This window comes from Amphibalanus amphitrite, unplaced genomic scaffold (genome assembly GCF_019059575.1).
Source record: "Amphibalanus amphitrite isolate SeventyFive unplaced genomic scaffold, NRLGWU_Aamphi_draft 000208F_arrow, whole genome shotgun sequence".
In the NCBI taxonomy this organism is placed as follows: Eukaryota; Metazoa; Arthropoda; class Thecostraca; order Balanomorpha; family Balanidae; genus Amphibalanus; species Amphibalanus amphitrite.
The window spans coordinates 476,371-498,048 of NW_024881703.1; the positions used below are offsets into that span (position 1 = coordinate 476,371).

The window sequence follows — 21,678 nt, forward strand, 5'->3', positions numbered from 1 at the left end:
CCGGCGGATGACCTCAGATTTCGGCGACCTGACCACAGCCGACCTGACCACAGCCGACCTGACCACAGCCGACCGGACCGATCGCGTCCCTCTCCACGCCTCCGCCCCGCTTCCCCCACTACAACTGCGTAGTAATTGTAGCGTGTGCAAAGGTCACGTGACATTATTTACTTCTGCGGTTTGTTCGGCTGACAAGAGATGGCACTGTGGATCAGAGGCGGGGCTAGGTTCTACGACTTCTTGGGGCAACTTTAGGGCAGAAAAGACGTTTTTTGGCTCCTCATCCCAAAATGCTTCGAACATACAAAAACAAGTTAGATATTCGAAAATCGGAGGACCAAACCGATCGTTTGACGTATCTTGCTCCACTGAGAATTGATCGGTCTTAAAACTACTGAGCAAAAACGAGGTGATTAGTAGCAAGTGCTGGTGACTGTACCTTAACCCGCGCCCTGCTGGGGGGGGGTGTCTGAACACCCCCTTGAGGTTTTTCGCGAATATCTCAAAAACAGCGGCGCGGAGCGCCGCCGTTTTTGGTACACCTTATCATACATCAATTTTACACATGTTGTGAAAATTTCAGACCAAGGTCACTCGCCGCCGTTTTTGGTACACCTTATCATACATCAATTCTACACATGTTGTGAAAATTTCAGACCAAGGTCATTCAAGGTCAGGTCACCAGGTCACTTGAAATGACCTCACCTCATAAAAAGTTTCAATGTCTGTCAATTGTCATAGCTACACCGAGTGACCGATCGCTTTGAAACTTTCAGCGATTGCTAAGAGCAATAGCATGTACAAAATGTATATCTCAGAATTTTGCTATCAATGATCTAAGGTTAGGTCAATTTTGCGACCTCCCCATTATAAGTCAATGGGAGAAAATTGAAATGCGCCTCTTTTGGACGAAAGACATTATAAACACTCCCAAACACCGAATTACAAGTGGTTTAGACACACTGAACATGGAAATGGTGTCCGTGTCCCTTGTTTATGCCCTGAGGTCATCTTAGGTCACGAATGGTATCTAACAGTTTTTCGCAAATAACTTTTGATAGAGGCATACTAGAGCGATGAAACGCCTTAGATGTGTTCAGCTCTACGATACGGATCGAATGATATGCAACATGACCTTTTCCGGTAAGGTCATGACCTTGACCTGAGTGAAGGGATTTGGTGCAGTCGTCTGCTGTTTACGTTACGTGCCAGCCCATCTGGCAGCCCTGCTGTTGACCTCAGCGCACGTTCGTAAGGTCGCCGCTAGGTGGCTCCCGAGTGGCGCCACCTCCCACCCGCCATGTTCGGCAATACACTCCTCACTGAGACGCCGGCGTGTTCGCAACATGGCGCAGCCTGCAGGGTTGCCCGCCGGGGACCGCCCTCCAATGGCTTGGCTCGGGAGAGCCACTCAGCCTGAGCGTTTGGACTTCGAGCAAGATCGCCTGGTTTCCTTCCGCGCCTGGAAATTGAGGTGGGACGATTTCTTTTTGTTGTCTGGACTTGATCAGTGCGACAAAAATGTCCAAATGGCTGCACTTCGCTCTTGTCTCAGTGACGACGTCATTAAGATCGTGAGTCAGTTCAGCTTGACTGAGGCCGAACGTAACAACATTCATCGTGTACTGAAACTTTTGGAGGAGTATGCCAAGGGGCAGGTTAACGAAGTTTTGGAGCGAAGGAGATTTAATCAAAGAGTGCAGCAGCCGGGTGAACTGTTTGATGATTTTCTCACGAGTCTGAAGGACCTGGCAAGCAGTTGTGGATTTTGTGATGACTGTCGGGATTCGCTAATTCGTGACCGTGTTGTAGTAGGACTGCGAGACGCGGCCACCATCCAGAGGCTGTGCGCCGTCCCGAAGCTGACGCTGCAAGATGCCGTCACCACATGCAGAGCGGAGGAAGCCGCGGTGAGAGATGCTTCAGAGATCGTTGGAAGCCAGGTTAGTGCCTTCCAGGTACGTGACTCTGACGGAGGCAAGTGTGATCGGTGTGGGCGTCCCAACCACAGGAAGGGCTCAAAATGTCCAGCTCAGGGCCAGACATGCAGAGCTTGTGGGGGTAAGAACCACTTCGCTGTCACATGTATCAGACCTACGCCGCACAGGGCTAAGCCAGGCAAGAAAACCAACGTCATGTCCACAGTCATATCCAGCAACAGCACCCGTGGGCACGCACCCCGCATAGATGTCCTAGTGGAGGGTCCAAAGTTCGCCGTGGTAAACGCCCTGCCCGACACGGGAGCAGATATAACGGTCGCTGGGACAGCACTTCTGGGGGAGATCGGCGCTAACGTGTCTGATTTGAAGGCGCCACAGGACCACCCGAAGTTAGCTAACGGTCAGCCAGCACAATCGATCGGCTCGTTGCCGATTAGGATCACTCTCGATGGAGTAGCAGTTGATGATGATGTCCACATTGTTGATGGTGTGTGTGGATTGCTGCTCTCCTGGCGTGTGGTAAAGGATCTTGGCATTGTGCCAAAGTCCTACCCCAGGCCACAGAGATCTGTCATGCCGTCTGTCAAGCCACCGGTGCCCCCCAAACCTGTCGTGCCTGCCGTGCGTACGGGGCGAGCGCCCCCTGGTGGGGGATCTGACAGTGCCGTACCTCCAGCCAGGTGTGCGCTCGGAGGTGACCCGCAGTATGACGTCACCAGCGCAGCCCCCGACACCACGCAGAGCAGCAGCAGCCTGCCAGCTGACGGGACACCTGCAGTCGGAGCTTCACAACCGCGTCCGGACGCCTTCATGCAGTCTGCTGCGGCTGAGCGCCAGCGTCTGGTCGACGAGTTTCCTGAGGTATTCGACGGGAAGGTCAAGCCGCTCCCAGGTGAGAAGTTTCACATCTCTCTGACCGACGACGCTAAGCCGTTTTGCGTATCGGCGCCCAGGAGGGTCCCCTTGCCGCTCAAAGAGAAACTAAAGGCCGAGCTAGATAAACTCGAGAGTAACGGCGTGATTCAGAAAGTGACTGAGCCCACTGAATGGTGCGCGCCCATAGTTGTAACGCCCAAGAAAAACACTGAAGATGTCAGGATGTGCGTGGATCTCTCATTCTTGAACAGATATGTCCGTCGCGAGAGATATCAGCTGTCCACGCCCGCTGAGTGCGTGGCGACGATCACCCAGTCTCAGGCGGGAGTATTCACGACTATCGACGCCCTGAAAGGTTATCATCAGTGCGAGTTGGACGCTGAGAGTCAGCTGCTGACAACTTTCATAACCCCGTTCGGGCGCTATATGTTTCTGAGAGCGCCGTACGGCATCAGCAGCATATCAGAGCATTATGACCGCCGCATGTTCGAGTGTCTTGAAGGTCTCACCGGCTTTCAGCGTGTCGTCGATGATGTGATCATATATGATCGCTCCCCAGAGCAGCACTATGACCACGTTCGTCGCTTTCTACAGCGGTGCTCTGAGAGGGGCATCTCCCTCAACAAGGAGAAGTTCGTCTACGGCCAGCGACAGATCCGCTTCGCCGGGTACGAGGTCTCCGAGGACGGCTACAAGATCGACACGAGCCTGACCAGAGCGATCGCCGAGTTCCCCACGCCTGGGAACGTCACAGATCTTCGCTCCTTCGCCGGCCTCGTCAACCAGGTAGCGTCGTTCTCGCCCCGAGTCGCTGAGCTGATGACGCCGCTCCGACCTCTGATGAGTACACGTAACGAGTTTCTGTGGCAGCACAGTCACCAGGAGGCGTTTGAGAAGGCACGAGCAGAGTTGTCATCGCCTAACGTACTTGCCTTTTACGACCCGTCTCGACCCACGTCTCTCAGTACCGATGCCAGTCGTTTACGCGGATTTGGCTTTGTCTTGTCTCAGTTGCAAGATGATGGCACATGGCGTGTTGTGCAGGCTGGATCCAGATTCTTATCTGATGCAGAGACGAGATATGCGGTCATTGAGCTTGAGTGTGCGTCTGCAGTGTGGGCCATGCAAAAATGTCGACCGTTCCTTCTCGGGATTCAGTTTGAACTCGTCTTGGATCACAAACCCCTGATCCCGATTTTCAGATCGAAGCGACTTGACGAGATTGAAAACCCTCGCCTTCAGCGTCTCCGGTTCAAGGCGTCGGAGTACAACTTCACCGCCAGCTGGCGCCGGAGTGAGGAACACCAAGCTGCCGACGCGCTGTCAAGATCGCCCGTCGACCAGGCCGTGGCGACGGATGAGGTGGCAGAGGACGCCGGCAGCCCGGCCATCAACGCGCTGATCACCAGCGCCATCTCTGACAGCAGCACGAACATAAGGATGGATGAGGTGAGGCGTATCGCTTCAATTGACTCTGAGTATCAACTGCTTGCAAAATACGTGAGGGAAGGCATGCCGAACCGCAAGCATGATTTGCCTGACTCAATCCGTGCTTTCTGGTACAAGCGTGACAGCCTGACTATTGATGACGACGTAGTCGTGTGCGGTTGTCGTCTGGTGATACCCCGTGCTATGCGCCACGATGTTCTCACCGCACTTCACGCAGCTCACCAGGGCCAGGAGAAGACCAAGGCACGTGCCCGGCTAATTGTGTATTGGCCCGGCCTGGATCGTGACATTGAAAATGTAACACGCTCGTGCCAAGCCTGTCAGAACGAATTACCGTCGCTTCCCAGGGAAACGCACCAGAGACACGCACCACCCTCACGCCCGTTCCAGATTGTGTCTGCAGACTTCGCAGAACATGGCGGGCGGAAGTTCCTCGTGGTCGTTGACCATTACTCTGGTTGGCAGCACGTCGCGGACCTGGGGAAGACGTTTACGGCAAAGCAGACCATTCGATCTGTTCAAACAATGTTCTGCTTCACAGGCGTACCTGACATCTGGTACTCCGACAACGGCCCGCAATTCGCATCGCGAGCCTTCCGCGAGTTCCTGCGCGACTGGGGAGTCGAGCATCGGACCTCCTCCCCCGGCTACCCCCAGTCCAACGGGATCGCCGAAGCTGCCGTCAAAACCACCAAGCGGATCATTCGGCGGTGCTGGGATCAGCGCTCCGCGTCCATCGACCCGGACAAGTGGACCCGCGCGATCCTTCAGTACCGCAACACGCCTACTGCTGGAGGACGATCGCCAGCTCAAGTCCTCTTCGGACGCCCTGTACAAGATGCCCTTCCCGCGCACAGACGAGCGTTCGCGGCTGAGTGGCAGCGCGCCGCCGAGATCGCCGAGACGGCCGCCGCCAAACGACAGGAGAAGGTGGAGGAGAGGTACAACGCTCACGCGAAGGATCTGCCCAACCTCAGCGTGGGAAACCAGGTGGCTGTGCAGAACCAGGTGGACAGGAGGTGGACGGCCTACGGCGTCATCGTTCGTGTCTGCCCGAACCGCAAGTACCTGATCCGTCTTCTCAGCGGAAGAGTCGTTTGTCGGAACCGACGACACATCCGCAGGCGCTACCCGCACGTCACGCCGTCCGACTTCCCGAAGGCGGACTCAGGATCCGAGACCACTGTGCCGTCGCGCTCCGGCACGCCCGTACCTCCGCAATCGGCCACGTCTGGTACGCGACAGCCGTCGCCGGCCACCGAACCAGCTGAGCGGCCGGTAGCGAATCCGCTCCGTCGCTCGAGGCGACAGATTCGTCCCCCGAGACGACTCATTGAAGAGATCTAAGACTGTCGAGTGCTCGCGTATGTTTTTATGTTTTGCGTCAAACTGTGAGCTTCGTCCGAGTGTGGACTTATGTATCTGCTAATCGCGACGAGTGTGTATTTTTGTTTCGCGCGTCTCGTGCTTCTTATTGATCTGCAGTCTTCTTTCCGCGTTGGGGGAGGTGAAGGGATTTGGTGCAGTCGTCTGCTGTTTACGTTACGTGCCAGCCCATCTGGCAGCCCTGCTGTTGACCTCAGCGCACGTTCGTAAGGTCGCCGCTAGGTGGCTCCCGAGTGGCGCCACCTCCCACCCGCCATGTTCGGCAATACACTCCTCACTGAGACGCCGGCGTGTTCGCAACACTGAGGTCAAATTTTCAAGTTGACCTTTCAAGGTCAAGTTATTGTTCATTCGATGCGTCTTGACGAGAGGAACACGATGCCGGTGAAAGATAGCTCGTACAAGGCTTGGGTCAAAAGTTATTGCAGAAAAACTGTTTTCGAAAAAAAATCAGCTATTTTTGCAGTTTTTGCCCCGTGCAGGCAAAACCGTTGACGTTGGATCAAATATGAGAGAATTACTCAGAAAGGGCGTTAATAGGGCTATCGAATGCGCTTTTCCCCAGCGCTGTAGCTCCATTGGTACCAGAGTTATGCGTTGGCTTCTTGGAAATTTTCGACATTCGACCTGGAAATCGGCGAAATTTTGCTTTCAATGACCTCTGGTGACCTGACCTTTGACCTGACCAAAAAATTGACCGAAGTGATTTCGTCATTATTTTTTACGCTCATTCGAAGCCGCCTTCCGCAGCACCAGTCCTGCGTCGTTTTTGCTCGATAAGCCGAGGTGCCGACCTGCTGAAAGATGGCCCTGGACATGTTCAGCAGAAGTTTTCAGCTGGAGACGTGGCTTGGTGGGCTTCAGCTTAAGAGACAACCTCAGGTACCGATGACTTGTCGACTTGGAAACTGGATGACCGTTAGCAGTCAGCCTGCTTGCCAGTTTCCTTTTGGATTTGCCAGTCTTAAAGCTCCACACTTCGCGATAATGATCTGCGCTACCCGACTGGCGGAAATCTTCCTGTCGCGACCTAGCTTGTTCTCAGGCGTCTATCCGCTTCTGTCACGTGACAACCAGCGCCAAATCGTGCGGTAACTCATACCCAGTGCCTCGGCGACCTGGCTGTGGGCCATGCCGCCTGCAACTATGCCGACTGCCCCGTTGCAAGACAATTTGCTGTGCAGTTTTGCCATCCCGAACACCTGGTCCGCTCGCCCTGGCTACTGCCCCGAAAATAGCCTCCCTTAACCACTTGACCAGTCAGGGCCACAAAAATTCCGAAGGTCACGTGACTAGAATGCAGCCAATATGGTCTCTAGGAGTAAATAACGCCGAAATTATTGAAATTACGCCGCATTAGGCAAAATAAAGGTTGTGGGAGGATCTGACATTGATTTTGGGTCACCGTGTATTATATCTTTAGCACTGAAAACATTACCGATCATGAGTGGCGGGCGTTGGAGGATGGGGCGGGGGAGGCGAGGGGGGTTCGGGGCCGGGATAGGGGGTTGCAGGGAGAAAGGGGAGTTGGAGAGGGGGGCCGAGCTTGACGAGGTATGGCGCTCAGATTTGAGATAGGTTGGTTACAGAATTCCACAAAATAGGTACTGAAATATTATCGATCATGGCAGCGTCATTGCCGCGCTGCAGGCCTCCGGTCTGGCCCCGCTGATCGACTCAGCACTCGAGAGTCCGCGCCGCCGCGGAGCGCGACCACGAGTACCGGGCTCTCAGCGAGGTGATTCTCGCCGGATTCCCAGAGAACCGGCACGAGGCGCCCCCGGCAGTGCGAGCTTACTGGGGAGTGCGCCATCAGCTCGCCATCGACGACGGGCTGGTGGTATACGGCGCTCGGCTGGTCGTCCCATCCGACCTCCGGCGCGGCGTGCTGGAGAAACTCCATGATTCACACCAGGGCGTCGACCGCACCAAGCGCCGTGCCCGGCTCAGTGTGACGTGTGTACTGGCCGAGCATAGACAAACAGATCGCTGACACCGTCGCCGCCTGCGCTCAGTGCCGTCAGCGCCTGCCCAGTCACGCTCGGGAGCCGATGTGTCGGGAGGACGGCGCACCGACGCGCGTCTTCGAGTCAGTCTCGGCCGACTACTTCTCCGCTGGAGGACACACGTACCTGGTGTACAGTATGTCTAAAATTATGTCCCCTGGTTTGGCTCTCCCACAGGAGGCGAATCGGTAACTTGGCTGAATCCCAGTTGCGGCACCCGGCCGCCAGGGTCGCACCCGCGCGAGCGGCCTTGACCGCTCGCATGTCATTGGCAGTTCGGTCCCTCCCCATCTATACAGAGGTGGGGAGGGGAGAAGAGGGGAAGAGAGGGGAGGGAGCGGCATCTGCTCGGCACTGGGCGATACCTGGCTGACCCCGCGGCGTGTTTCTTTTTTCCAACCAAAGGAAGGCGCTATACCCGAAGATGCTTCTTGGTAAACAAACCAAACAAAAACAAACATAACCTAACCTCACCTGACCTAACCTACAACCTACAAACCTACAACCTACAACCTAACCTACAACCTAACCTACAGACCTACAACCTACAAACCTACAACCTACAAAACTACAACCTAACCTACAACGCGCCAAAAAGTTCGGCCGGCGGCGGGGATCGAACCCTAGTTATTAGATTACGAGGCGAGTGTGCTCACCACTACACCACGCAGCCAGCTGGCCGGTGAGAGGTGTAAGTCACTTTTCAATGACGCAATGGGATATTCTCCGTATAGCGCCTTCCTTTGGGTGGAAAAAAGAATTACGCGACCCCGCGCTCCCTCGCTGACCTCCGCAGTGGCGCGGGAACTTCTTCCAGACTGGGGGGCTGAACCATAATAGAAATCAACCTAGGGTACCCCCAAATCTAGTTTTCTCACCGGTTTTAGGCCACTTATTTTTCAGACCTTGGCCTTTTCAAAAAAAAAAAAAAAAACACGAAAATATTTTCAAAAAGTGAGGCACTCCGTCTCAGCTGAGTGAAGAAACTACCGTTTTGGCAACCTGGAGTAAAGGTTTTAATCTGCCAAATGAGTTGCCGAGCCAGTGAAATAGGTGGATTTTTCACTTACATGCTTTCTTCCTTTGTGACCCACAACCCCTAATTTGGGGAGGACAAGCTGCCCAACGGTTCCTGGCCTCATGAAAAGTTGTGGGGCAACGCCCCCACGGCCGCAGAGTTGTGGGGGCAAGCTTCCCCCACTGCCCCTCCCCCGTTTCCCACGCCCATGTATGAATCTATGAAATTATGTTGGTAGATTTCCGATTTCGATTCCTCCAGCTGGGGGGGCTCAAATACATTACGAGCCCCCCAGCCGAAAAGCTGGGGGGGGGGCTCAGCCCCCGCTAGCCCCCCCGGTTCCCGCGCCACTGGACCTCCGTCCTGCCCTCAGGCGAAGACCGACTTCCTCGGCCCGTAGCGGCCGAGCGGAAAACCGAGCTCGCAGGGCGGGACTCCATTGGCCCAATCTTATAAATGGAATGCTGTCGTATTCACGGCATTAAATAATATTACTAGTGATACCAGCAGTGGATGTCGTAAAATACAGTCCAAAACAAACGAAAGCACACGATTGACGCATAATGCGCCCTCCCATTCAAATAAGCCCGCCCACTTCATTAGATGGTGTAGTTTCAATTCTTAGGGCGTAAAAGATGCAAAACACTACCAAACTTTTTTAGCTCGGCCACTGGGACCGTCAATATACAATTGACTGAAATGCATGAAAACCATTTTGCATTTAATAGCCGTTTCCTGCACCCAAACTTTAGCCAGTGACGCCCTGTCCATTCTAAAGCGTTTATAAGATTGGTCCCAGCACCCGATTTTATATGAGGAAGTCGTTTAAAAAGTATCTTATCTCTAACCAATTTATTTATTATGGCCACTTTTACAGGACGTCTATAGAGCTTTGACTTTTACATTTCTTCCTCGTTCAGGAGCAACGTTTAAACCCTCACCGGACCTTCAGGTTTTCTGAATACCGAGGGGGCGTTGGGGGGTTGGAAAAGAGGGAACAACCCCATTTGCCGATTCGCCCCTTAACCCGCGCGGGGCTGGGGGGGGGGTAAATTTTACCCCCCCTCGCGAATTTTTGCGATATCTCAAAAACGGCGGCGCGCAGCGCCGCCAAACTTTCAGTACCTTTTCTTACATCAATTTGACACGCTCCCTGAAAATTTGAACGAAATCCGTCGGAAATTTTTTTGAGAAATTGACGTTTTAGTGACGTCATGTTCGTCATTTTCGCCTCCAAAACGGCAAAAGTTCAAACGCCGCTAACATCTTCATTTTTAAAGGAATCAAGACGTAACAAAAAAGGTTATACGTAATTTTACTTTGTCTATCAAATGGCTATCTCGGTTTTTTGAAAATTTTGGATTTTGGCCTAATTTTTTTCAAAAAACTGACTTTTTTGGGAAAACCATTATATAATCCAAAATTTTGATTCTATCGAAAAAAAAACGGAATATATGTCAGAGAAGTGGTCTATGTGCACCTACATACCAAATTTTAGAAGAATCGGTTCAAAAATGTGGGAGTTATTCAAAATTTTATGACGTCACGACACACAATTTTTTTGAAAAATGACTTTTTTGGAAGTTCTAGACCTCGTACGGAAACAAAAATAGCACCATTCGATTCGCCGTGAAAAACTGCATCAGTTAGACACCTTTTTAGGCCTTAACAACCAACTTCAAAATTTGACCTCACTTGACCTGACCTTGACCTGACCTCGACCTGAAATTCATCCAGAGGTGGTCCATATCACTTATTGAGTGTGCCTATTGAATTCTATGAGTAAAATGACCCATAAAACATGTGTCGCACATGCCCTTTTCTATATTTCATTTTTTGGTGACCTGACCTGACCTGACCTTGACCTTGACCTCTGAATGATATTGTATGCAACGAATATTGTCTTGGTAGCCTAAGAACACGTTTTGGGCGATCAGTCTCAGTCCATGACTCCATTCTTCGGCAACTACGGTGCAAGGCCGATACTGTAGAAACTTGCAATTTGTACCCTTGACCTGACCTTGACCTTGACCTCAAACTTTAAATTAAGTACATGTTTTTAGTAGTTCGTGATGAGAGCTTTCGATTGGCGTTTGAATTTTCCAAATCGGACCGTTAGTTCGGGAGATAACAGGGGGGGGGGGTAAAATTTACCCCCCCCCCCCCAGCCCCGCGCGTTCGGCTGGAGACCCCAGCCCCGCGCGGGTTAATGAGCTAGAGCCTCACGAAAGAAACGATCGTGCGCGTCGTTACGAAATGCAGCGATTGGTCTCCGATTTTAAGGACCAGGATCAGCCGATGACTTCTGAGGTTAGGTCAAGTGGCCCAAGGCACAGGTTCGGTTTTTGGTAAATAACTTCGCTAAACATGATCGCAGATCCGCGATTTTAGCAGCATCGTGTTTGTCTAGCTCAGGCGTGTCGAATGGTATACTTTTTCTTCGGGTGAGATCAAGTTAAGGTGTTAACCTCGGGTCAAGGTCAGGTCACAGCTCGTCAGGTCACGAAGCTGGTCAAAGCATAGAGATCTTATATACAATTTAATTTAGGATAAAAATCAAGTATTTCTTTATTGTCATGACCTTTCCTCCTTTTCAAAAATATGCTGAGCCCAAATTATATTGTTTTAGCGTTTTCAAATATATCGGCCACAGGCCTTCATCAGTGAAATATCCAAAAGAACACTTTTGCATCTTTTTCTGATTGCCGCATTTTAAAATATCTTTTTAAAGGTCGTTCGTGCTACGTTGCCTGATCATACCACTATGGCCAGACACAGTTCACAAATGTAACATTGGCGATAAATCGCAGCGGTTCCTATATACGCACATTGCACATCACAATCTGTAAATGTATCACTGTCTATCAATAACATTGAGCGTGTGGTACCTGGCAAATATCGTTCGAGATAGTGGACATTATCCATACAAAATACAAGAAACCTATATACTATCGAGCGGATTTTGAAACGGCTCTGAAATTGTTTCCAATCGTAAACTTAAACATATCATAGTATAAATGCAGATAAGAACTTTTTCAGCATAGAATACGTTTCAATGTCTAAGTTCCCTGCCTCGGCTTTATCTCCCTCTTTTTCGCTTTTATCTCTCTCTCTCTCTCCCTCTCTCTCTCTCTTTCTCTCTCTCTCTCTCTCTCTCTCTCTCTCTCTTTCTCTCACCCCCTCCATAACTCTCACTTTCTCTCACTACCTCGCTTTTCTCCTCTCTCTGGATATCATACAAATGCTCCCACATGCACTCACACCACCAGACATATATACCCCCCCCCCCGGCGCCATACCCCCACACCCACATCCACACATCCCTACCGTACATGCACCTTCCCTCACACACCTATCAATAGTCCAATACGTAGGCTCATAAGATTGGCCAGGAAGTGCTGTTGCTATTCAGCTGCGGACGTCTCTTCTTGATAAACACTGATTCGGCTATTTTACGGTCGGGGTGATCCTTGGCTCTATACAAGACTTGGATGTTTAGGGGAATGCTAGAATTTTGAGAGTGTGACGTATGGTGCTCTAAAAAATGGTCGCCCATGGGGGTTTCTGGCGTACGGTTGGCTGCGTCCCTGATATGCTCGTTGAACCTAAGTCGTAAGGGGCGTTTTGTCTCTCCAATGTAGATGTTTTCCTCTCCTTTCTCCTGGCAAAGTTTGCACGAAATTTTGTACACAACGTTCTTTTGTGAGCAGTCGCCTTTGAATCCAGAGTTGCAAGTATGACATCTTTGTCCGCCCGGGCATTTGGGCTTCGAGAATGAAGAGTGCACTAACATATTCTTAAGTTTGCTTTTGTTTTGCCATGCTACATTGATATTCAAACCTGACTTGGCTACTTTTCCCTTGACTTTGCATAACAAGTGATCATCGATGAAAGGGAGACAGAGGAAACCATCTACATCTTTCTGTTTTGGGTGCTTTTTGGTGTTCTTTGGCGCCTTGGCCTCTCTTAAAACTCGAGATAGGACATGTTTTGGGTAACCATTTTCTAAGAGAAGTTTCCGAACTTTTTCGATGCTCTTTTTCTCTTTGTTTGAGGTAGAAGAGCAAAAGATGCAAAAGTGTTCTTTTGGATATTTCACTGATGAAGGCCTGTGGCCGATATATTTGAAAACGCTAAAACAATATAATTTTGGCTCAGCATATTTTTGAAAAGGAGGAAAGGTCATGACAATAAAGAAATACTTGATTTTTACATTAATAATGATCCTCCAACAAGCACTAAAACAGTTAATTTAGGATAGTTTAATTCAAGAATCCGATTTGACAATTTACTAGGTGGGTTTTGCAACGCTATTACTTCGGCATGTAATTATAAATCATTGCTAATTTCGATCCGGATGTCGTTATTCAATGCTGGCCTTTGCGCCCTCAGAAAAGTTTATAGTCATGAAGGCTTGCATTGACCCATACTTTCCATTTTTCAGCACCATTATTCGCCGTAGTTAACCAGGTATTTTTCTTCAGCTCTCCCCCGAATCATTTGGCTTAGACCCATGGCGTATCACCCGTGCATCGCTGATCGCAAGACGCACCTACCACACACAAGCTCACGATCCCCACGAACCCACATCAGCGTCCGTTCGCTTGGTGTGTGACCCCTTGACCTTTGGCCGCGACAACTGCCAGCTTGCCGGAGCACCCCTCCCAGCACGCGCTGCCCCGCCCGCTCCCCTCCCTCTCTCCCTTCCCCCCCCCCCGGGGTCGTGTCACGAAGGTTCGGGCTTACGCTACTACCGGCCGCTGCGCAGAGCGTCACCTAGCGCTTGGGAATGTGTGGTCTGGTGCGGATTCAGCCAACTACCGGCTCGCGACACCAGCGCCACGTAGTGGCGACGGTACATTCTTTTTAGACATACTGTACGTGGACCGGCTGTCCGGGTGGCCGTATGTCACTGTGTGTCCCCGCTCGGCCTCGGCGGACCACCTGACGCGGCAGCTCCGACTGATGTTCTCGCAGACGGGCGTCCCGACCGTGTTCCGGTCAGAAGGCGGACCCCAGTTTGCATCGGGCGCGCTCCGCCGGTTCCTCCAGCGCTGGGACGTACGACATGCGATGTCGTCACCGCACTACCCGCGCTCTAACGGGCACGCGGAGGCCTGCGTGAAGACAGCAAAGAAGCTGGTGCTGGCTGCGTCTTCATTGGGCCAACTGGACCAGGACCAACTGGACCGAAGTCTGCTCGAACTCCGTAACACGTCCCGAGCAGACGGGCGGTCGCCGGCACAGGTGCTCTTTGGTCACCCGCTGCGCTCCGGAGTTCCCACGCACCACCGCGCCTTCGCTCCGGAGTGGCAGCGGGCGGCCGATGTCTGCGAGGAAAAGGCTGCCGAGCTCCAGGAGCAGGCCGTCAGGTGCTACAACAAGAGCACGCGCCGGCTGCCAGCGCTGAAGCTCGGCAGCCGCGTCGACATACAAGACCCCACCACCGGCCGATGGAACCGGATTGGAGTGATCGTGGGCGTCGGTCAGAGGCGCACGTACAGTCACCAGCACTTGCTACTAATCACCTCGTTTTTGTTCAGTAGTTTGAAGACCGATCAATTCTCAGTCGCGCAAGATACGTCAAACGATCCGTTTGGTCCTCCGATTTTCGAATATCTAACTTGTTTTTGTATATTCGAAGCATTTTGAGATGGGGAGCCAAAAAAACTCTTTTCTGCCCTAAAGTGTGCCCCAAGAAGTCGTAGAACCTAGCCCCGCCTCTGATCCACATACTACTAGTGCCATCTCTTGTCAGCCGAACAAGCCGCAGAAGTAAATAATGTCACGTGGACGTGACCTTTGCACACGCTACAATTACTACGCAGCTGTAGTGGGGGAAGCGGGGCGGAGTCGTGGAGAGGGACGCGATCGGTCGGCTGGGGTCAGGTCGCCGAGGTCAGAGGTCATCCGCCGGAGGGTGTTTGAGCGGTTGGGCCGTGTGGGCTGGGGCCTGCGGAGTGGGGAGCGCCTGGACCTGTCTGGAAGCAGGCCCTACAACGCTGTGACAGTCGAGAATATTGTGAGGAAAGAGAGAGAGAGAGAGAGGGAGAGGGAAAGAGAGGTGGAGAGAGAGAGAAAGAGAGGAGAGAGGGAGAGAGAGAGAAAGAGAGGAGAGGAGGGAGAGAGTGGGAGAGAGGAAGAGAGAGAGGGGAAGAGGGAGAGCGAGAGAGAGATAGCAAGAGAGAGCGAGAGAGCGAGAGAGAGAGAGAAAAGTGAGAGAGAGAGAGAGAGAGGGGAGAGAGAGGAGAGAGAGAGGGAGAGAGAAAGAGAGAGAGAGAGATGGGCAGAGGGAGAGCGAGAGAAAGAGAGAGCGAGAGAGAGAGAGAGCGCGAGAGAGACCGAGAGAGAGAGAGAGAGAGAGAGAGAGAGAGAGAGCGAGAGAGCGAAAGAGAGCAAGAGAGAGAGAGCAAGAGCGAGAGAGAGAGAGAGAGAGAGAGAGAGAGAGAGAGAGAGAGAGAGAGAGGAGAGAGAGAGAGAGAGAGAGCTAACAAAGACTGGAGGGAAGGGATAAGGACGGGAGGAGAGAAAGAGAGACAGAAAAGGAAAATCAGAGAGGGTAAAATGAGAAAGAGGGCAATGAGTAAATCAGTGAGAGGGAGCGAGAGAGGAAATATTTAGTTGTGTCAGCTTGTTTCACATGTAAAATGTAAATTTGCTTTTCATCATTACAGCTTCGGGTTGGAAATTAAATGTTAGCATCCTCATGATAAACCCACGTTGACGGGATGCAGTAGCGGCGGAACACCTTCAGTTAAAGGGGGGGGGGGGCACTGCCGACTTTTGGTCCTATTCTTTCCATGCAACGCTCATAGGGCTAATGTTGAAATGCCAAAATCAAGGGGGGCACGGTGCCCCGGTGCCCTCCCCGTTCCGCCGCCTATGACGGGATGGGGACGCTTTTATGGTCGTCGTTGGGAGCTCGGCACTAATGGGGTCTGGGGATAATGTTGAAGGTTTCGCAAATGTTTCATAAAAGAGATGCCATTTTTTGCACAACCTATTAAACATTTTTTTTACGTCTGCTATGAAAATGTTAGGCCCAGTTCGGAGTTCCTTCAAGATCAGGTCCACGACTCCACAGCTTACAGCAGGAGCTAGCTAACATAACAAGTAACCCGCGCCGTGTTGGTGGCATGAGCTTTCCGTCGAGTGCGGGGGGGGGGCGTTTCACGCCCCTCCGTCTAACTCGGCTCCTGGGCCACGTAGCGACACGCGGTAAGCGGCAATCGAAAGAGCGTCAAAAATAAGGAGGAAAACACTCGGTCATTTAAGGTCAGGGCAAAGTTCAGGTCACCAGGGTTCATCAAAGGTCAAGTTTTGTTGATTTCAACGATTTTTAACAACCGACGTCTAACTCGGGAACCAATAGAGCTACAGCGGCGCGGAAAAGCGCATTCGGTAGCTCTTTTAACGCTCTTTCGCTAACATGTCCTCAAATTTGACCTCAGATCAACGGTTTAGCCCCCAGAGGGCACCGCTCTGATTGACCTCAAATTTGACCTCAGATCAACGGTGTTTTCACCGCTCTAGCACGTCTCTTTCAAAAGTATAAAAAAACTGCTGAAGACCTTTTACGTCCTAAAATGACCTCAAGGGCACACACAGGGGTCACAGGTGCAATTTTCCGATTCAGTGTGTCATGTTTACCTATGGACCGATGTTTGGGAGGGTGTAGAACGAAATTCGTCCAAAAGAGGCGCATTTCAATTTTCTCCCATTGACTTATACCTAATGGAGCAGTCGCAAAATTGAACTGACCTTAACTCACAGCCATGAAAAATCCGAGGTCTCCATTTTATGCATACTGTAACCCTAAGCAATTACTGAAAGTTTTAAAGTGATCGCTCAGCCGGTGTAGCTACAGCGAGCTTTCAATTTTTTTTTCTGAGGTAAGGTCACTTGACGTTACCTGGTGACCTGACCTTGAATGACGCTACGCGTCGCGTCGCCGTTTTTGAGATATTCGCGAAAAACCTGAGGGGGAAGGGCATAAAATCGCCCCCCCCCCCAGCACGGCGCGGGTGGTTGCGTCGACATAGCGACTCGGACTGAACAAATGCCTTTAACGTTTCAACGGTTGAATAAGGTGAGATGATTGAGGCAAGCTTGTATCGGATTTTCTTCTGCTTGTCGGTAGTTTAGGTTGAAGTTAATTTCGCGAGCTGCCCATAATCATTCAAGAGGGAAAATTCAGCTGCACATCGTTCGGGTCAAAGTAATACCAAACATTCTCAAATTTTGTAGAAAGAGCTAGTAGTCTACGAATATATTAAAAGAACAATTAGAAAAAATAAATTGTCCCCGCGGGTGTCGAGTCATTGGCACAGCCCTCACTGAAAGTGTTGGAACTACTCGAGGTATCGTAAACGCGTATCCGTGGATGGCGAACCTTTACATAACCTGCCCTGAAGGAGTTGGATCTACTGTTACAACTAGATGGCGTTGTCCCATACAGTTTTGAATTACAACAATTTTTTAACTTTTTTTTTAACCAATGATATACTGGCACATTGTTTGGCGGTTTTCAAGTGGGGGCGAAAGTACAATTGTTAGGCTGCATCTTTAAAACCTCTGCAATATTCATCACGGGACGATTGGCAACGCTTTTTCTTCCGAAACTACCAAGTGAAACCATTTTGATTCTTATATAGGTCACGAAAGCAGCGGAGACACATCTTCTTGATTTCGTGCGGTCTGCATGACTGCCGGTGACTGAGTCTTGTCGAAATTTCTATGGGAATTCGCTTTGACCTTTCCCACCGATGTGAAACTTTCTCACCGATGTTTTCTAGGTGTGAGATTGCTATAATTGAGATTGCCAAGCTTGACGAGGTAAGGCACTCAGATCTGAGATAGGTTGGTTACAAAATTCCACAAAATACTGAAAAATTATTGATAACCCGCGCCCCAGTGGCGGTCTCAGCCAACTTCGCCCTAGTGAGGGGGGGCATATGTTACCACCCACCTCTAACTCAAAAACTAAGAGGGCTAGAAAGACGCGGTAAAAAGCAGTCGATAGCTCTCAATGCGTACGTTTGAAAGTATTTCAGTCATTTTTCACCTTAGAGCAATATTGGGGTCACCAGAGGTCATCAAAGGTCAAAATTTGCCAATTGTCATTATATTTTTCAGAAAACATGCCGCTATCTCAGGAACTATGGTAGCTAGAATAACGCAGGGAAGAGCAATCGATAGCTTTTGAACTCTTCTTTTGAAAAGGCCATTATCAATATTGACCTCAGGTCAACGGTTTGGCCTCCAGAGGGCAAAAAGTCCAAAAATAGCTGTTTTTACGAAAAGTGTTTTTCGACAATAACTTTCGACTACAAAAAGTCACGACATTTCTATTGCCAGAATCGTGTTCCTCTCGCCGAGACGCGTCGAATGAACTATAATTTGACCTTGAAAGGTCAAGTTGAAAATTTGACCTCAGGTCAAGGTCATGACCTTACCGGAAAAGGTCATGTTGCATATCAGTCGATGCGTCTCAACAAGGCAAACACAATGAGACCATCCCCAGCGTTCTATCTCTTTCCAATCGCGAGTTATTGGCAAAAAACTGTTTGTAGCCTCAAGTGACCTCGGATGACCTGTCTAGAGGCTATCAGCAAAAATGACACCTTGGTCATCACGAGTGGACTAAATCATTGTGATTCTGAAATATTTGGACTGTTCCGATGCGTACACACGGATCTAGAGGCATTTTCATTTTTCTCCATTGACTTGCAATGGAAAGGTTTCGCCACTGACCTGACCTTAGGTCACGGAAATAAAAAATCCGAGATATACAAATTGTAGGCGCCCATAACAGCATGCAATCCACCAAGTTTGAAACCTTTCTGACAAACACTGCAGGCTGAACATGATTGCAAACTTTTTTTTAGGCTTGGTCAGTTAACTTGACCTGGTGACCTGACCTGACATGACCTGGGGTCAAAAATTTCACACATTGTCCAAAATTGATGTACCAAAAGCTACCCCAAGCGGCGCGGCGCTACGCGCCGCGGTTTTTTATTCACACGCAAAAAACGCGACAGGGTGGTAACATATGCCCCCCCCCCCCACTGGGGCGAAGGATAATGTCTGAGTATTAGTGTCGGAGGTGGGCGGGAAGCACCCAGTACTTACTATTTAAAATACCTACCGAGAGCGTACCTTAATATATAGCTTCGGTAACTGGGACATAAACTGAGTATGTAACTAAAGCTTTCGGAACGGCCCTACTGTATACGCTGGGGCGCTAGTATCGCCAGAAAGAGACCAAGTCGGCGAACAATTTTGCCTCGCGGGAGTCAGTTTTTCATTTTTAACTGGTAATTTTCGAAGCAATCGTCTTACCATACTATTGGGCCATAAAATATAACTCTCTTCACATGATTTTTTTTTTGTGGTCGACACACCTCAACTAACAGTGAGGGGATAAATAGCCATCAGTGGCCACCATCGAAGGAGCGAAAATGACAGCGAGACCCGGTGTTCCCAGGCGGTCACCCATCCAAGTACTAACCGGGCCCGATGCTGCCTGACTTCAGTGATCGGACGGGAACTGGTACTTTCAGCATGGTATGGTCGTTGCCGACGAGAGCCGTCCATCTTCAACTCCTTTATCTGTAACAAAAAAAGATGACGTTCAACTCTGGCACTGACAAGCCTCAAACACCACAGTCATTGCCTTTGGCCAAGCGGATGGCTTGAGTGATGGCGCTGCTCAGTCTCATTGCTTGAGACTCATGTGACCACCAAAAACACTGCCAACTAGGGAAGGACCTCCAACTATCTAAACCACACAGAATCGTGATTTCATGCACTCGTTGTAAGGTTCGATGCGTCACTTTTGCAATGTTGAACTTGTCTGACGTCATTTATGACGTCATTAGGTTCATATTCATTTTTCGTCAATGACTCCCGATGAAATTGATCCAGCGATTGGGGAAAGCCACCAATGGACTCAGGCCGCAGGGAGACTTGCGAATCGAAGGATATGGGTCATGACCTTCTTCGATCAACTTCGTGACGTGTGGGCGCTGAGCTGACCGTGACCCGAGGTCAACACCCTAAAGTGACCTCACCCAAACAAAAAGTATGTATGTAATTCGACGCGCCTGAGCAAGGCAAGCACGATGCTGCCAAAATGGCGGCTCTGCGGCCGTTTTTTGCGAAGTTATTCACCAAAAGCGGAACGTTACCTTGGGGCACTTGACCTGACCTCAAAAGTCACCGATTGATCGAGGACCTTAAAATCGGGTAGCAATCTCTTCGTCTCGTAACGGTGCAATCGCTCGTTTTTTCCCCGACACGCTAGCTCCACCAGGGGCGAAACAGCGAAGGGTGGGGTGGGGGCTTCGTACAGGGACCCGCAGTTGCTTCTGTACAGTAGGTCTATTAAAAAAGTCCCCAGCACCAGTGGGCGCTGCCTTCGCTGAGCCGAACCCCCGTCTGTCCGTCCCATATCGCGCCGGGCTCAGGTCAGGTAGGGTCAGCGGGACCGCTCGGTCCGGCCCGCGGGCGGTGGACGGGCGGCCGGTAACGCTTTCCGCCAGCCAGCTGTAGAATCTAACAAACGAGACGGCCACCGCTCAGCGCAGCGAAACCGGTGTTAAAGAATGGCAGTAGATGTTCATGGCCACAATGATTATTACGAGCGAGCGAGCGCAGCGAGCGAAGTGAGTCTTTTCAATATAACGGAAAAATATCAGTATGAGCGGCCCGGCCCGGCCCGGCCCGGCCCGACCTGTAACGCTTTTGAGAGGCTTATATCTCAGCAACCGCTGGACCGATTGGCCTGCGGTCTTTTTTGTTGGGTAGCCCCATCCCTTCTACCCCGTAATTGACTACTTTTGATACATCTCAGTGACCGTCGTGGCACGTGCCACGTGAAAAGTCAAGGGTGTTCAAGCTGTTTTGCAAAAGTAGTGATTTTGAGAGGCTCATATCTCAGCAGCCGCTTGGGCGATTGACTTGCGGTAAATTTTATAGGGTAGCAGCATCCCTTCTACCCAAAATAGGATACTCCCGATGCACGTGGGTCACCCCCAGTGCACGTGCAAAATACAACAATAAGAGGTGCCAAATTTGTTCCCATTTCAGTAACTCGGTAATTACTGGGGCGATTTCGCTGCAACTTGGCATACAGGTAGGCACCCACCAGGCAATGCATTCTCATGTGTTGCGGTTAGGGTGCTACTGCACGTGCGCACGTGCAGGGGGCGTTTCCAGATCTCGAGAACGGCTGGGCCGATTGCGCTCAAATTTGGTACACGGTTGGGGACCAGTTAGTAGGATGCCGTGCAAAAGTCATTTTGGACCCCGTTTGCACGTGCGCACGTGCAGAATGCCACTTCCAGATCTCAGGAACGGCTGGGCCGATTGCGTTCAAATTTGGCACACCGCTAGCGACTGGTTAGAAGGGTGCAAGCCCGTTGGAAGCACCCTCTCGCCCTTCCGCACGTGCAGGGCTCACTATCTCGCTCGCTCGTTCTTCGCCCAAAAGGCGTTTTACTGGTGAGATAGTCATTGTTAGCCCGTGCCCCACAGGAATGCCTAGACTCTCACGCCCTGTTGGAGGGGAAATGGGGATTGAGCATCATTCTTATAACTCAGCTTTGGGCATTTAGTTTTTCTCACAGACAATGACAATGCAAAAACAATGTGATAAGACCAGACGTTTCGACAACAAAGTGCCTTGGTCAGTGGAAAACAAGATATAGGCTTTACATCGATAAAAATATAGAAGATAAAAATATAAAAAATCTATATTTTTATCGATGTAAAGCCTATATTTTGTTTTCCACTGACGAAGGCACTTTGTTGTCGAAACGTCTGGTCTTATTACATTGTTTTTGTATCGCCATTGTCTGTGAGAAAAACAAAATGTCTGACTCTTCTAATTTGGGCATTTAAGTGGTATTCGAAGTAGCGTCCGAAAGTAGCAAAAAGAAGAAAAATACTTCAGCCAATTTTAGGTCGGTTCAGAGCAAAAGGTCATGTCACCAGAGGTCAT

At 50.6% G+C, this 21,678-nt stretch overlaps 1 protein-coding gene and 1 non-coding gene across 3 annotated transcripts; one reads left to right on the forward strand and one right to left on the reverse strand.

Moving 5' to 3' along the window:
* The first annotated feature begins 1,347 nt into the window (after positions 1–1,347).
* LOC122385102 (uncharacterized protein K02A2.6-like) lies at positions 1,348–5,723 on the forward strand. 2 transcript variants are annotated; one of them, XM_043373107.1, is made up of 2 exons: positions 1,348–1,474; positions 1,813–5,723. In XM_043373107.1, the coding sequence occupies exon 2, from the start codon at positions 2,136–2,138 to the stop codon at positions 5,610–5,612; it is 3,477 nt and encodes a 1,158-aa protein (XP_043229042.1). In that variant the 5' UTR covers positions 1,348–1,474; positions 1,813–2,135; the 3' UTR covers positions 5,613–5,723. The 2 variants fall into 2 exon arrangements, with proteins under 2 accessions (XP_043229042.1, XP_043229041.1); XM_043373106.1 differs by having other exon boundaries at positions 1,816–5,723.
* A 13,413-nt stretch (positions 5,724–19,136) lies between these two features.
* On the reverse strand, positions 19,137–19,255 carry LOC122385109. Its single transcript, XR_006257161.1, has one exon. It is a non-coding gene; the product is annotated as a 5S ribosomal RNA (ribosomal RNA).
* Between the last annotated feature and the right edge of the window lie 2,423 nt (positions 19,256–21,678).